Source organism: Panthera onca, chromosome A1, assembly GCF_046562875.1.
Source record: "Panthera onca isolate mPanOnc1 chromosome A1, mPanOnc1 haplotype 2, whole genome shotgun sequence".
Taxonomy (NCBI): Eukaryota; Metazoa; Chordata; class Mammalia; order Carnivora; family Felidae; genus Panthera; species Panthera onca.
In genome coordinates, this window is record NC_138339.1 from 66,395,841 (window position 1) to 66,411,550 (window position 15,710).

General features: G+C 57.4%; 1 protein-coding gene across 2 annotated transcripts; it reads right to left on the reverse strand.

The window, feature by feature from the left end:
• Positions 1-181: 181 nt before the first annotated feature.
• DBN1 (drebrin 1) lies at positions 182-15,488 on the reverse strand. Of its 2 annotated transcripts, XM_060635175.3 has the most exons (15): positions 14,948-15,488; positions 10,236-10,291; positions 9,510-9,622; positions 9,277-9,351; positions 9,030-9,176; positions 8,814-8,891; positions 8,388-8,539; positions 8,240-8,303; positions 4,412-4,471; positions 4,202-4,325; positions 3,265-3,402; positions 2,764-2,928; positions 1,656-2,335; positions 1,289-1,391; positions 182-1,064 (listed from the first exon to the last, which is right to left on the reverse strand). In XM_060635175.3, the coding sequence occupies exons 1-15, from the start codon at positions 15,031-15,033 to the stop codon at positions 994-996; spliced, it is 2,112 nt and encodes a 703-aa protein (XP_060491158.2). In that variant the 5' UTR covers positions 15,034-15,488; the 3' UTR covers positions 182-993. The 2 variants fall into 2 exon arrangements, with proteins under 2 accessions (XP_060491158.2, XP_060491159.2); XM_060635176.3 differs by lacking the exon at positions 3,265-3,402 and having other exon boundaries at positions 14,948-15,485.
• Between the last annotated feature and the right edge of the window lie 222 nt (positions 15,489-15,710).

Sequence of the window (15,710 nt, forward strand, 5' to 3'; positions counted from 1 at the left end):
GAGGTTGAGGAACTAAACTTCACAGGCTGATTCCCCTGGGAGCTCCAGACCCTACCTTCCCTGCCCGTGAGATCACGGTGAGGGTGCTCCCTGTGGCCTTGGAGGTGGGAAGAGTTGGGAATGGGGGTCAGGGGAGGCGGCACACCACAGATCCGCCCCTGGAGGCCCGGAGCAGCAGGCCTGAAGGGATCTGGATTTCTTTATTAACAGACATGAGCACGACCCGTTACAGAAGTTTGTGCTTTCCAAAAACAGTTACTGAACGTGAAAAAGGAACCCAAGCAAAGAGGGAGGAGTTAGGGAGGGGCCATTTAAGCCCCGGGCCCCACCGATAGCCCTAACCTGATCCGCGCCTAGGGCCTCCAGCTTGGGACCTGCCCAGCAGGAGGGGGGCAGGAAAGGGCCTGGAAGCTGAGGGGCCCCAGCTGGGCCTACTTCCTTTGGGCCAGGCGGGGAGGGGTCAAGAGAAGGGCGGGGAGGGGGTCCCAGGGAGCCAGAGCCCACGAGCCATTTATTGCCATGTTTTAAAATTCGTGCAAAATATCTGAAGCCCTGGACAGAGAATACAAAGTGATATTTTTCCAAGAAACATAAAACTAGGAAAAGAGGTGGGGCATTTTCCCACCAGAGCTCCCCCGACGCCAGGCTCCCACGAAGGGCGAGGCCTCCACCCCGTCCAGCTGAGTGAGCAGGGAGGACTAAGAGCTACAATCTGGTCCGGGCGGGGAGGGGGTAGAATTTGCAACAGCGTCTCAACTACCAACGGGGAAAACCAGTCAACTGTACAAGTCTCCTATCAACTTTAAAAAAAAGAGAAAAGCTGTAAAAGTCAGGCCCTGTGGGTGGGGAAGCGGCCAAGTCCCGGGCCAGGGCCGGAATCCGGAGTGGGTGCCAGGCGGAGCTGCTGCGAGTGCAGGCACGGCGGGCCGTCTGGCCAGAGGCCGGCACAGGTGGGCGGCCTTGGCGAGGGCAGCCTGAGGGCGGGCGCCACCGCTAATCACCGCCCTCGAAGCCCTCCTCCTCTTCTGGTACTGGGTCTGCATCCCAGCAGGTGATGTCGATTTCTATGGTGTTGGGAAAGGAGGGAAGATAAGGAGATGGCCCAGCACATCCATGGCTGTTTCCCCAAACCCCTGGGAGCCGTGGCTGTATCCACACTTGAACTCAACACCCCCAAGTGATTGTGTGTGTGTATGTGTGTGTGTGTGTGCGCGCGCGCGCGCGCATGTTCACACTTGAACCCAGCACCCCTACCGGAACTCCTCCCTATCACCCACCCCAGCACTACCTGGAGGTTTGTTGTAGAACACAGGAGGCGGGGCCTTTGCGCACAGCTCTTCGGATTGAGCGAACTCCTCCTCCTGTGATTGGCTGAAGTACCCCTCACTGGCCTGCGGGAGGAAAGCTCCAGGTCACTGGGCCCCACCCAGGAGGGCTAGGGCTGACCTACCAGGCCTGAGCGTTTCCCCAGCAACCAGTGATTCTATCAGTGGTTTCCAGGGAAACATATGTCTGCCTTGGGCACAAAAGCAGAGATGGCCCAAGGAGGGAGAATGAAATGGAGCCTCCCTCCAATAATATGGGTCTCAGAGAATGGAGGTACTGCCTGCTAGAAACCTGACACCACCCCTACCACCAGGCTGTCCCTGCCCCACCTGGGTCCCCTCCTTCTGGGTGGTCTCGCCATTGGTCAGCAGGTGGGGCTCTGGCTCTGGCTCCAGCTCTGGCTCCTGATCCAGCTCCTCTAGAGCAGAGGGCAGAGTTGGGACCTGGGAGGTGGCCAGAGGCTCCCCTTCTATTTCCTCTTCTGGATCACAGAAGGTAGCTGGCGGCTCAGGCAGCTCATCAAAATTGAGAAGGTTGGCACAGCCTTTGCCTGCCAGTGGCAGTGGCTCCTCAACCACCTCATCTAGCAGGGGTACCTCTGCCAGAGTGACCTCGGCACCTGAAGGTGGTGTAGGGACCCTAGGCTCAGCCTGGGATGTGGAGGCCTCTTCCCCATTGCCAGGCCATAGGTCAATGAGGCTGGCAGCGGCAGGGGAAATGGTGTTGGCAACAGCGGTATCGGCAGTGGCAGTGTCGGTTTCAATGGCATCAGCTACCGGGATGTCAGCTGTGGTGGTGTTGGCCATGGCAGGCTCCAGAGGGGCAGCCAGGACAGCCTGCTCTGGAGATGCCATGAACATCAAGTCCTCCGTGGGGCTGCCTTGCCCCTGGGGAGGCTCTGGTGCCTGTGGGGGCTCCTCCATGGGGCCTGCCCAGGCCTGAGGGGTTGTTGCTCTGGCCTCTTTGCTGGTCTCTTCACTATCCAGGCCAGGCTCGGGCTCCTGGGTCTCTGCAATAGCACAAATGCAGGAGAGAGATGTGGTCAGCTCCCTCAGGGAAAGAAGCAGGCCTGGGACAGCCACCCTACTGTACTCTGCCCACCCCCTGACTTCCAGGACAGAAGGCTTCCACTAAGAGCTCCATACAGAGCACCTTCCAGAACACCCACTGGGCCCTGCTGCCCCTTTATCTCCTAGTGTCTTTAAACTGCTCGGCAGCCCTGGGAAGAAGGCCCCAACCGCATTCCAGTGAGAGATACTGAGATTCAGAGATAGCAGGTCTGACTGCAACACCAAGCTTCCTCCCTGCCATAGCTACTGGGAGGCCCAGTGATGGGTGGCCCAGATCCCTAAGGAGTTGTTACTATGGCCACGTGGGGTTCCCAGCCTGGGGACTGGTGAGAGGCCTGGTGCAGCTAAGGTGCAGCCCCTCATTCACCTTGAGGGGGTGGCGGAGGCAGTGGTGGAGGCTGCGAGGACGTGACCTCATCTAGAGCCCGCTCAATCTGTTCAGCGACAGGGGTAGAAGCCGTGCTGGAGTCAGATGGGCTCCGGGTGGGGATGGGGGTGGGTGCCATCCTCCGGTGGCTGTCCAGGTGGCTGCCTATGGAACAAACCCCCAGGCTGGTCAGTAAGGGCCAAGGGAGTCAGGTGGGACCAGGATTGTCCACCTTGGGGGCTTGGCCATCACCTCCTGTCTGGAGTCTGGGTAGGGGCTAGGAGCCCCCCAGCCCTTCAGGGGCCAGACCACAGCTCCAGACCCTAGAAGCCAGGTCCCTCGGGACAAGAGCCCCTTCAGGGCCAGGGGAAAGAGGCAGGTAATACCTGCTCTGGGGACAAACACCAGAGATCAGCGGTCAGGATGGGGGAGGGCAGGGGCACTGCTGGGAAGCGGGGCCCTCCTTACCCCACCCCACTGAGGCCTGGGGCTGCTACCTACATGGGAGGGAGGAAGAGAGGTTTGGGGTGCGGTGACAGGTGATATAGGGAAAGGGAGTCCGTGGAGGGGAGGAGGAGGAAGAGGAGGAGGAGGAAGGCCCACTGTCCGATGCCTTTATGAAAGGGCAGTACGGACGACCTGCTGAGAGAGACAGACAGAGAGAGACAGAGGACAAGAGAGGGTCAGTCTCCCCCCCACCCCCATGAGGCCTCACCCGCCCCCAGGGCTGGCCCTAGAAGTCCAAACTGCCTTCCGCTAGGGCACACAATCAGCCATACTGGGCCACAGCCTCAAACCATCAGATGATTCCCACCAGCACCAGACAAGCAGAGCAATGAGCTTGCCACACAAAGCCAGACTCAAAGCAGTACAGGGACAGCCTGCCCCACCCCTGGAACCCCAGCACAAGGCCAAGCACACAGCAGGGGCAAACACTCAGATCAGCAGACAGAGCAGGAGGGTGCTTTGTGGAGGGAGGTGGAAGCTGCACAGGGAGAATCCCAACGGTGAGCACTGGGTACAGGCTCCAGGCTGCTCAAACTCAGGGCCAGAGTAAGAGTCCACCACACATGCACCCACAGCCCTTCAGGCAAGACCTAGTTCAACCCCAGGAGGGCCACTCCCCACACTCAAGGGCGGGGGGAGGGGGCGGGAGGGGGTGGTTTCAGCCCATGCCAGAGCTGCCCAGATGACCTCTAGCACTACCTGTTGCTCAGCCAAGGCCAACACCAACCCCCCCCCCACCTGAGCCCCTCTCAGTCCTGCCACCTGGGAGCCAGTGGGTGAAAGCACACTTGATGAATGGATGGCCTTGCCTTCTCCAAAGGGGTCCTTGGGCAAGGAAGGCTTCCCTTCCAAGAAAGAGTCGCAGAGAGGCTCAGGCCCAAAACCTGAGGAGAGGGGGTCAGGTGGGGGGCGGGGTTAGACCTGGGACTACCTGGTCGGTGGTTGAAGGGTGAGGGTGCATCGCAGCTGCCCGCAGAGGCCGACGCAACTCGTTCCTGCTGCTTGAAGAACTCCCGTGGGTTGTCAGGCCGCTGGGCAATAATGGCTGCTGCCTCCTAGGGGCACAAAGAAAGGGTGAGAGCCAGGCCCAGCTGAGGCAAGCCCTGCCCACCTCACTTTGTCCTGCTCCCCCAACTCTCACCTCTACCTCCGATTCTGACTTCTTCATCTGGGTCTCTTCTTCCTCATCCCGCTGGTCACCCTGAAACCAAAAAGACAGTGTCCTGGTCATCCCACTCTCCCAGGAGCTCTTGGCCTTCTTACAGGCCTCATGTTTTCTCCACAACCTGGCAGGAAGCAGCTTGGGGGCAGCACCTCTGCTCCCTTCACTACCCAGTCACATAGTCCCTTTTTCTACAAGGCCCTCAGGCACCTCATCTCCAGCTCAGACAGGCCCTGGATACCCAGCTCAGGGACTCCTGCACCATCACCCCGAGATCCAACAGGCATCCAGGGTCATTCAGGAGTGCTCCCTGCTTTGTAGCTAACTTTTCCTGGACCTCCTACCTCAGTACCTAGCCAACCACACCCCCATCACTGATGCCCGGATCTTGGCATTATGACAGAAGGCTTCTCATTAGTCCCATATCCTTGCTCTCTTCCCATAAAAAGATTTTTTCCAAAATCCAAATCAGACCATGATTTCTCCTAGCTTAACATCCCTTGGGGAGCTTCTCATGAGCCGGAATGAGTACTAGCTGAGTATGGCCCACAGATGGCTTTTGTTTTGCCAGTATGATGTTTTTATTATTTTTTTTAATTTTTATTCATTTATTTTGAGAGAGAGAAAGTGCATGTATACACATGGAGTAGAGGCAGAGAGGGAGGGAGAGAGAGAATCCCAAGGAGGCTCCACTCTCAGTGTAGAGCCCAATATGGGGCTCCATCCACGACCTGAGCTAAAGTTAGAGGAGTCGGACACTTAACCGAGTCACCCAGGCACCACCAGTATGATGTTTTTAAAACATTAGTTGCTACCACTTAAAAATCAGGAGTATCACACCGAAATCAGGATCTCTAGTTTCTCCTGAAATGCCAGAAGCCCTGGCAACAATGGCCCGTGTGCTCTTGGCCAGAGCTGTACTGCTGGAACCCTCACCCCAGCTTGCTGCAGACCATCCCCTACTGCACTTCACTAGCTACCTGCACTGGACAGTTTTGAGGCCGCAACCCCAGGAGTAAAGGCAGATGGGGCTCCTTGTTTATCCTACATTCCCTTTCGCTTGCCTGATCTAGCCCGTCACCTCTCTCACACCCTCCTCCCGCCGTGACTCACCCACACTACCTGTAAAATGAAACACAAAGTCCTCAGCACAATGTAGTCACAGTTCCTGGAACACGCACACCATTTCCCACCTCCGTGCCTTCACACGGGAGATCAATCCCTCTTGCCCCAAATGCCCAACTCCCACCCAGGTTCAACTCTTCCTGCTTTCAGCCTCAGCTTGGCACTGCCTCCTGAACAAAAGGACCCTCGCCCATTCAGGTCATTTTTGGGTCTCCATGAGGTGTTCCAGGCATACACCACAGATGACACTATATCATAATTTCCTTTTTCTGGGATCATCACCCCTGCCCACTGTGGGTGACACAGGCTGAGAAGTCAGATGTGTGTGTGAGCGGCCAGCACATGGTTCAGTTGGCACACATTTACACAACTGAACTCACTACATCAAAGATTTTTAATCAATGCTGCTCCTGCTACTATTGTGGCAAATGGGGTAGGTTGGGGGAGGGGACTGATGCAGAGAGAATAAGCTGCAGGTAAGGTGGTGAAGTTACAGAGCTTCTTTGTTTTGAGCATATAATCTAAAATTTAAATTTTCCCCTCAGGATACATTAAGAAAATGGCCCTCCAAAGTACCCCTCAAGATGGATGTCACTCCAACCACAGCTTTGTGTCTTCCAGAATGAAACCTAAAGTCCTCCTCTGACCTACCTTTCTCTATTTCCATTCAAATTTCCCTTGCTCCTCAGCTCACTCGGCTCCAGGCAGGGTCCTTGCCTTCCTATAAATTACATGCCACCAGCCTTTGATGATGTTCCAGCACTGGCTAGTGTAACCTCACTAGAGTCCTTTGCCAGATTCAAAAAAAGGACTAGAGGCAAGCTCATCACAAAAGCCTTAACTACCAACAACGTGCAAAACACTGAAACAAATTAGGGCTCTGGGTAGGAAAGTGAGATCAATACACTAATCATAGGGTCAAAAGCACTGCTGTGCCTGAGCAGCTTCAGATACATGGGGAGCTCCCTGGCAGCCCAGGCAAAAACAGAACTCAGTATAAGGAATGCAATTCTTAACAGAGGACAGAAAGCAGAACAGCTTAAGCAAGGAGAAAGCATTTTATGGTCCTAAATTCCAAACTTCACACACGGGACTGTCTTTAAAGTCCTGCAGTTGTAGGGTCACCACACTGACCTGCTAGAGCATCCACTGTCACTGTCACATGAGCCACACTTGAAGGGCCAGACGAGACTCTAATGTAATGGTAATGGTGTTAAGACTTCTAAGACTTTGACGAAAATGCTGACAACTGGTGAAGATGAGTGATCAGGGGATTCACTCTACTACTGTTTCTACTTCTGAGTGCGCGTGTGTGAAATTTTCTGTCAAAATCAACTTTTTCAAAATGACCTTGCTCTGAATGGGTAAACAAAATGTGGTGTATACATACAATGGAGTATTATCAGCTTTAAAAAGGAAGACATTCTGACACATGGATGAACCTTGAAAACACTGCTAAGTGAAATAACCTAGTCACAAAAGGAAAAAATATTACATGATTCCATTCAAATGAGGTACTTCAGAGGCGTCAAATTCATACAAAGTAGAAAGGCAGTTGCCTGAGGTCTGGGGAAACAGAGAATGGGGAGTTTAATGTTTAATGCAGACAGAGTTTCAGTATGGGAAGATGAAATTTTTGAGGATAAATAGTGATGACAGTTGTACAATATGAACATATTGGCAATCTTAATGCCACTAAGCTGTACGCTTAAAAAATGGTTAAGATGGCACATTTTATGTTACATACATTTCGGCACAATTCAAAGTAAGTGGATTCATCGATTAATTTTGAAAAAAATCTTGCCCACCTTGTTCTCCACTGTTTTGAACACCTGGCACATGGCAGGTGACAAACGTTTGCTGAATGAACGATTGCAGGTGGAGCTTACTAACCACACATCATCTCCGCCCCGAGGGGCTACTGTGATTAGAGTGAACTATGACAGCCACTTCATGCCAGGGCCTCTGCAGGGCTGACCGGTCTCCTCCCTCCCAGCCTCCTGTGAGTATGACCCCGTGTCCCCGCAGCACAAATGGCCATCATAGTCCCAATCCAGATGAGTACTACCCACCTCCCATCCTGAACTATACCATGTTCAGCCCTGAACGACTTTAGCTATTGCTGAAATACAAAATTCAATTCAAAGCATGAAGACTCAACTCCACTATGATTTTCAAAGGGTCAGGTCCCACGGCCCATCACAATGTTTGGATGTCAGACGGCACCCTCGGAACAGGGGCTACTCTAAAGGAGATACTACAGATGCTCAGAGCACTGGCCCGGGCTCATTCATGTGGCTCTGCAGCACAACTGTGGTGGGGACCACGCCGCCAGACCCCAAAGTGCAGGAAGTGTGCCCAATCCACCCCAAGCCTCTTAGGCTCCACTGGGAGGGGTAGAGGGAGGCTGGTCAGTGAAGGTCATGGTAGATTTTCTCTTCTATTCTATAAAAGAAGCTTCTTCCAAGGAGATTTCTTTCCACAGCCAAGGAACAGAGGCCCACATGATCAGGTGGCAGGCCTGACACACTGTGATACTCCATGTCCATGCAAAGGTACCCTGAACACCTGGAACTGTCCCCAAGCCACGGATATCCCCCCGCCCCCCGCGAAGCCCAGGAACACAAGGACCATTCTCACTTCCCCTCACTAGGAGACTGGAAGCCCTGGCTAAAAACTTACAAAGATAGACTGCTCTTTCAACCGCCGCTTGGCCTCCTCAGCTTCTAACGTCTGCTGTTTCCTCCTGGAACGATAAGCCAGCATGCACACCTGAGGGTGGGTCCACCGAAGGCCTGGAGCATGTGGCCTGGGGTGGGGCAGGGCCGACCTGTGCTCCTCTATCTGCTGTTCCCGCTCTCGGTAGCGCCGTTCCCGCTCCTCCTGCTCCTGCCGCTCCTGCTCCATCCGCTCTTGCTCAAACCGGAGTCTCTCATCCAGAGCCTTCTTCCGCTCTTCCTCCTTCCTCAGCTCTTCCTCCTTCTGCAACCCCCCACGCCAAGGCAGTGCAGGCCCTGAGCTGGGGCCCGCCTCTGCCCCTCCAGCCCATCCCCAACCCAGGATTGGGTAGGTACCAGTTCTGGGATTTATGCCCTATAGGCATAAAGCCAAAAGGGCTCCCTCTTTCAGCTGGGGTAGCAAACAAGATGGAACACATTGTTTAAGGGAGGGACCTGGGGATAGAAGCCAGAGCTATGCCTTGGGGTAGGGTCAGGGAGGGGCAGCTCAGCCTGAAAGCTGGGGCCAAGGTCCACACCTTGGCTTGCTCCCAGAACTGCTCGCGGTTAATCCGCTTCATTTCCACAGCTGCATCAGTTTTCTGATAGGTAGTGCCCTGCAAAGTCAAATGGCTTGGCATGAGTGGGGAGAATGGGCTGAGTGCTCCGGGAGCTGCCATACACAAAGGGTGAGGACCGAGAGAGGTGGGGCAGGTGCAGCCCTGGCAGGGCCAGCCTGCCCCAGGCACACTGACCACCGGCTCGGCGTTCTCATCCTCACGTAGCCGCAGTCGGTGCAGCACGGGGCTGGAGAGCCGCGCTAGCCCATTGGAGAGTTGCTGCCCGATGGCACCCGCATCTATGTCTTCCACGCTGCTGGCGTTCACAATCACGTCGACACCCTGCAGCAAGAAGTCGTGTTCAGGCAGCATGGCTCTGTCCCATCACTACCACCAGCCAGTGCAGAGACCCTGCTCCCACAAGCCCCACCCCAACTCGCACCTGGAAGAATTCAGCCACCTTAGCCACGTGGCTGGCACAAGCGCATTTGCGGGCATCAGGCACATCTTCACCAACCTGCAAAGTACCCAGGGAAGAGGAGGTCGGGAAAGGACAAGAGGGGGCAGCAGCCTGAGGCCCCGGGCTCTCTTTCCAGGGGGCTAGTGGGGCGCTCTCTGGTGGTGTCAGTGGGTGAAGTGGGGTCTTTACTCCCTTCCCAGCCCATAGCTGCATACCCAGTTGATGAGCACATATTTTGGCAGAGCAGCCTGGGAGTCCTTGACGCTGCAGAAGCCGTACATCACCTTCTGGTTTTCAAAGTGGCCGGAGAGCTCCTGCAAACCCCCATCTGGGGGAATCAGGAGGGTATCAGGACTCTCCATCTCCTGAACCCTTACCCTGCAAAGGGCCTGGAGCCCGAAGGAAAGACTCCTCTCGTGGGCTCTGCAGGCACACCCAGAGATCTGGAGGCCCCGCAGTTCCGTGCTGGTGTGAGACAGGGCCAGCAGGCAGGAGCGAGCTTTGTCTCTGAAACCCCTGGGGCCTGACTTAGGGTAGGACTGAGGAAGTGTCTGTTCTTCACACATCCCTTGTCTCACTGTTCGCACACCATCTCTTACACCGTGCTAGTGCCCGCTGAGGTAAAATTTAAAACCCCTGGGTTCCGGAGAAAGTGGAAGTGATCCGGGCCATACCTGCCAGGCCCCTTCTCTCCTAGCTGAGTGACTTTGGGCAGTCACTCTCCCTTTCTGAGGCTCACTCTTCTTATAATCAAATAGCAAGCAAGGCTCCCTCCCTCCCCACCCTGGGGATCTTAGGGATGGCTGGAGGAAGGACACAGGCAGACAAGTGTGGGTCGACTGGCTGCAAGCAAGGAGATGGCTTGCAGCCAGGCGGGTGGGGAAGAAAACAACCAGAGGAGGGGGCGGAGAGGAAGGCAAAGGAATGGCTGGAATTCTTACCTCCTGATGCTGCAAGCTTGAGGTCATCTGAGCCATCCTCATATGTGTACAGAGCCCTGGGGAAAGGGAGGGGTGGCTCAGAGTACTGTCAGGGCCCAGGCTGCCAATTTTGGGTGGGGATAGCTCTGGGGAGGAGGAGGAACACAGAGGGGGCAGGCCAAGAGTAGGGATTCTGGCCCAGCACTGCCATGTCATCACGACAGCAGGGCTAGGCACCAATTCTGGCTGAAGCCCAGTGGGAGGCAGCCTGGGACCTGGGACAGGGAGGCCTGGGTCAGCCGGGGAGTAGGCAATGGGGCAGAAACCGCTGCCTGGTCGCTGGCTTTGAGGGAGCCTATGTGTCCCATGCTCAGAGCCTGGGCCCTGGCAGCCTACAACCCAGTGAGCGGGTGTGAGATGGGAGATTCCAAGGCGACGGTTCCTTGGTTACCGTTCCCTGGCTACCATGATCCTCATCCCCCATTGGCTGTCGCCAGGAACCTACCTGGCGTGTTCTTCAGTACCCACGGCCCCTCCTCCCATGGCAAGGGAGGGGGAGGAGAGAGAACCTGGTGCTCTCTTCGATGGGCATCCCTGGGTAACCATGGCAACCTGGCAATTGGCACATGACTGGCCCACCCTACCCACATTCTCCTGAACACAAAGGACCCTGGGGACATGACTTTGGCCTCAATCTTGGCCTCTCAGAAATGGGGATGAGGTCAACGTGGCCACTCTTGTCACTCTTGCCCAGACTCAGACCCCTGGCATGTTCTCCTGGCCTTCCAGCCCCTAGGCCTCTGCCAGAGCTGAGGCTCTGGCCTCCTGGGAGTGCTGGCCTTTCCTTCTGCCTTAGCTTCACCAGAAAGCTGACTGTAGCAGCCTTCCTCCTTCCCCCTCCTTAGCTTTTTCTGCCCTGGCTTTTTCTCCCCAAGCAGCAGTGGCACAGCATCCATTTCGCGCAAGGGAAGGCAGAGACGTTTCCTGAGAACCCACTGGAGCGAGGAAGAAGAGCCTTGTCCCGGAGGCTCAGGAGGTCTCAAGCTCCTTCTCCACGCTTTCCTTTCTCTACTCCCAGAGCAAGTGGAGGAGGCTAGGAGCTAGAAGAAGGGGAGGCAAGGTGATGGAGAAGAGAAAGGGAGGGGGAAACAGAAAGAAAGGAGGAAGAAAGAGAAAAGAAAGGAAGTGAAGAGATGAAGAGAAAACGAAAGACAGAGGGAGCGAGGGAAGAAAGGGGGAGGGAGAGCGGGAAGAGGAAGGAGGGGGAGAGAAGGAGGGGGAGAGAAGGAGGGGGAGGGAGGGAGGGAGGGAGGGAGGAAGGAAGGAGGAGGGCCCAGGGAAGGAAGGAGGGCCTGGCCCAGTCTCAAGGGGTCAGCACAAGTCAAGATCCCTAGCCCCCTGCTTCTTGGGATCCCTCCCTCCAGAAAGGGACACAGGTGGGCTGTGGGGCTGGGAGCTCCTGGTCCAACTGTTGCCTGGGCCCCAACCCTGGCAGCTGCTTCTCAGCACAGCTGTCCCACCACCTGTCTGGCTACCCTAACCCACCACTGGGAACAAAGGGCCCTCAGAGAAGCAGGGAGAGTCTGTCTGTCTCCATTCTGCAGACCAGAAATGGAGGCAGAACTCAAAGACCCTGGGCTGCCAGACACTGCTCTAGATATCACATCTCCCTGGGACAACTTGTCAGCCTCTCTGGGGGCTCTTGCTCCCCCAAAGAACACCTGCCTGCCAAGGACCCCTTCCGTCCCAACCCTTGCCTACCCACCTCTGGCCATCTTTTCCTGCTATGGCCACAGCCCTTGCCTGGCAGAAACCATGCCTAAGTTGCAGGTCTTCAACCCTGAGCTCCGCCCCACCTGTCTTTCCAGCCAGACATCCATATCCACACCAAACACTTGGGGTGTGCTGGATGGCTCCCTTATCCCAAACACAATTCTGGATATTTCCCACCCTGGAGCCTCTGCATATGTGGTTCCCTCCACAGGAAGGCCAGACTTAGTTCTCTACCCCACTGCCCACCCTTGGCTGAAATCCTTCAGGGCCCCCAGTGCCAGCTCCCAAGAAAGCCCTGCCCTAAGCTGCACCTTCCCAGAGCACTTACCACACCCCAGCAGGGACAGCAAGAGGCATCTGAACCCATCCTAGCTTTCACTAGACCTGAGCTCCTCCAACACATCAGAGGCAGCCTGGGCCTGCATGAGTGGGAGCTGATACAAGGTATCAGGAAGGGAGGCCCAGGAATCTACCTGTCTTACCAGCTCCAACCCCTGAAGACAGACAATGCCCTAGCTGTAAGCTTTGTGAAGCTGAGCATTTGATTTGGTCAATCCACACTTATCACTCCCTGGGTTCCAAGACCAGCATAGGGCAGCAACAGTAGGTACCTGTGATACTGACACAAACTCTGAGAAACCACCTAGGCCAGAGACACTGGACTAGGGTGGGGTGGGGACTGGAGTGTAGCCACTCCAGGGAGATCCTGAGTTCAGCTGAGGTGGGGGACCAAAGGCAGGTGGACTCTTCAGGACAATCCCACTCTCAGGATGTTGCAGCTGGAAGGGCCTTGGGGGTCCCAGATATGGTGGAGTCCTGTCGCCTCTTCATCTTTTCAAAAAGTCCAGAGGGGAGCAGACATTTTGTGTGTGGTCACACAGTGAGTAGTGTCACACCCAGGACAACACTTGCTCTTCCCACTACATAACCTGACTTCCTGGGCCCAGTGCCAGGGCAGTGGTCCATTTCAGAGGCTCTGCCACCTAGGAGTGAGCTCCCCCATCCCCTTCCCTCCCACTCAGAGGCAAGGTAAGTGAAGGCAGTGCCAAGCCCCTTGACCAAGACAGCAATTGTACCCAAGATGCCCTCCTCTGGCCTCCTAGTGCAGGGTCTGCCCATGAGTCTTGAGACCCCACTGTACCCCTGGCTCTGTATTGGGCTTTGGAGGAATTCATGGCCCACTCTGCAGGATATGATTCTCACACTCTTTTTACAAAATGCTATCTGGGCCCTTGGGAGTGAGCAAATGTGTGCATGTGCGAGGGTGCGTGTCTGCGCGTCTGCGTGTGTGTGTGTGTGTATGTGTGTATGTGTGTGTGTGTGTATGTGTGTGTGGGAGCCCAGGCCTCTGCTAAGCAGGATGTGGGCCAGCAGTGGTTGTGTGGCCCTGTACTAGGCCGCCAGAGCCCAATTTCTGGGAGGTTAGGGGGGAAATGGGATGATGGCAGACACTAACCACCAGACCGGAGGGTGAGGGGGACGTCTTAGGGTGGGCTGTGCCTCTCTGCAGACAGGGCCCATATCCCAAGGCTAACTCCTCCACCAGGCCAAGCCGGCCACTTGCCCTGAACTCCTCCCATGATCTCAGCCCCCTTGGGGCAGGGCTGGGACAATAGGTGGGCCGCCTGCCCACTTAGCCTGTGCTGGCCTCTCCTGTGACTGACCTGCAGGACATGAGAGCTTGTCTCCCGCGTCCATCCCTCCAGGCCTGGCTGCCAGCCAGTGCTGCAGTACCATGGCATGGGCACCTGGCCATCTTGCCCCTCCTCCAGCCCTCCGGTCAGTGTCCCTACCCAACTGCCCTCCTAAAGTGAGGGTGAAGCCAGCCCAGGTGAGGTCCCTCACACCTATCCTCTCTCTGTGCCTCAGTTTCCTGCCTGTCAGGAGAAGAACAGGCCTAGAGAACGGAATGGGTACCTGTCCCAGGAGAGAGTATTTGGGGGCAAGATGATTCCTGAATGGGGCAGTTTGCTTTCCTGCCACCCAGGGGACTCCAGAGGGAGAGCAGGTGGCCCATCCCCTCATACAGCTCAGGGGAAGACAACAGCTGGGGAAGCGGGAGAGGGTAGTTCAGCTTTCCCCCACCAGGGAGCTGAGAGTCCCTGGCCACTGGGCCATGAGGCTTAGGGGCTCAGTGGATCTACTCGCCCTCTCATCCCTCTTTGGGGGTTCCCTCCACACTTGTGCGCCTGAGGGCTTCCTCCCAGGAACCCCTCATGCAGTTCAGTCCCCGTTGCATCTCCCAGCCCTGATGCCTAGTCCCCACAATCCCCTCCGGGTCGGGTCGGAGAGAAGAGGATTCATCTCTGCCTCCTCCACGACCCCTGAGGGGAACAGGAGTCACTGGGTGATTGCTATGTGGCAAAGAACGTCTTTCCATCACACCCCAACTCCGAGAGGCCCCCCCGGTGGGCGGGGCGCCCCGGCCCCCAGCCCGCCCTGCTCCTCCCCCGCCCTAGCTTTCCTTTGTGCTGTGGCCGGGCCGGGCTGGGCAAGGCAGGCTGCGCTGGCTCCGCTAGCTCGGTCCCCGCCTCGTCCCCGCCCGGTCCTCGCCCGCTCGAAGGTGGCGAAGGTGCCCTTGGCCGCCCCGTGCACACCTGTCCCCCGGGCCCGGGGCGGAAGGGCAGAGGGCGGGGGATGGGCTACCGCAAGGCCATGCGGCCCCGGACCACACATCTGGGACCCTGCTTCTCCCTGACCTGCGTCGGGCCACCGTTCCCACCGCGAGACTGGGGCCGCCTGTGGGAGCTCGGGCCCGGCAGTGCCCCGCCTGGCCCGGCCCGGCCCCTCCCCCGGCACGCACAAAGGCAGCCCCTCCCTGGCCCTCCCGGGCCGCTGCACCATTTCGGGGTCTCCCCCTCCCTTCCCGGCTGCAGGGCGGCGGAGCCGGGTGGAAACAAAGGCGCGGCGGCGGCGGCGCGGGGACAAAGGGGCCGGGGGGGCGGGGGCGGGGGGCTCACCAGTCGGCCGCGCTCTCCTCCCGAATCACCTCCTCGTACGCCGCCAGCAGCTCCAGGCGGTGGCCGCTGAAGCTGACGCCAGCCATGCTGCTGGCCGGACCGAGACCGAACGGACAGACGCACAGACGGACGGACGGCCAGAAGAGCAGGGAAGGAAAGAAGGAGTCGCCGCCGCTGCCGCCTCGGAGCCTCTGCAGCGTTGCGAGCCGAGCGAGCCAGCGGCCGGGGGGAGGGGAGCCGGCCGGCGGGGGGCGGGGGGCGCAGGCTCCGCCCGGCTCGCTCCCTCCGCGCGCTCGGTCCTAGCGCCGCCCTGGCCCGGCGCAGGGGGAGGCCCGCCCCCCCTTCCCGGCCTGCCCCGGGGCGCCCCCACGCCCCTCACCCACAGCCCTTGCACTCTTCGCCTTGGAGCGGGTCTGCCCTTCAGCTCTCTAGGCGCGTCCCACCCACGTCCTAAAACCTCGCCTACGGTGTTCCCAACGTAGGCGCTCACCCACTTCTCCAGCCCTTTACCCAGCCGAGACCCTACCTCACCACACTTACCGTATGCAACCACTACCCAGGCCCAGCTTCACCCCTCTTCTTTCCAGCTCCTTGTCCCAGTTCCAAACCCACTTCATTCCATTCGGGCCCAGCCCCACTCAGCCCCACTCCGTGCTTCATTTCTCTTCGTCCCAGCCTCACCGTCATCCCAAACCAGTTTAAACCCATTTCTGTCCCAACCCCCTAACCCAACCCAATTGGACCAGCCACCCTGGCCCATCTG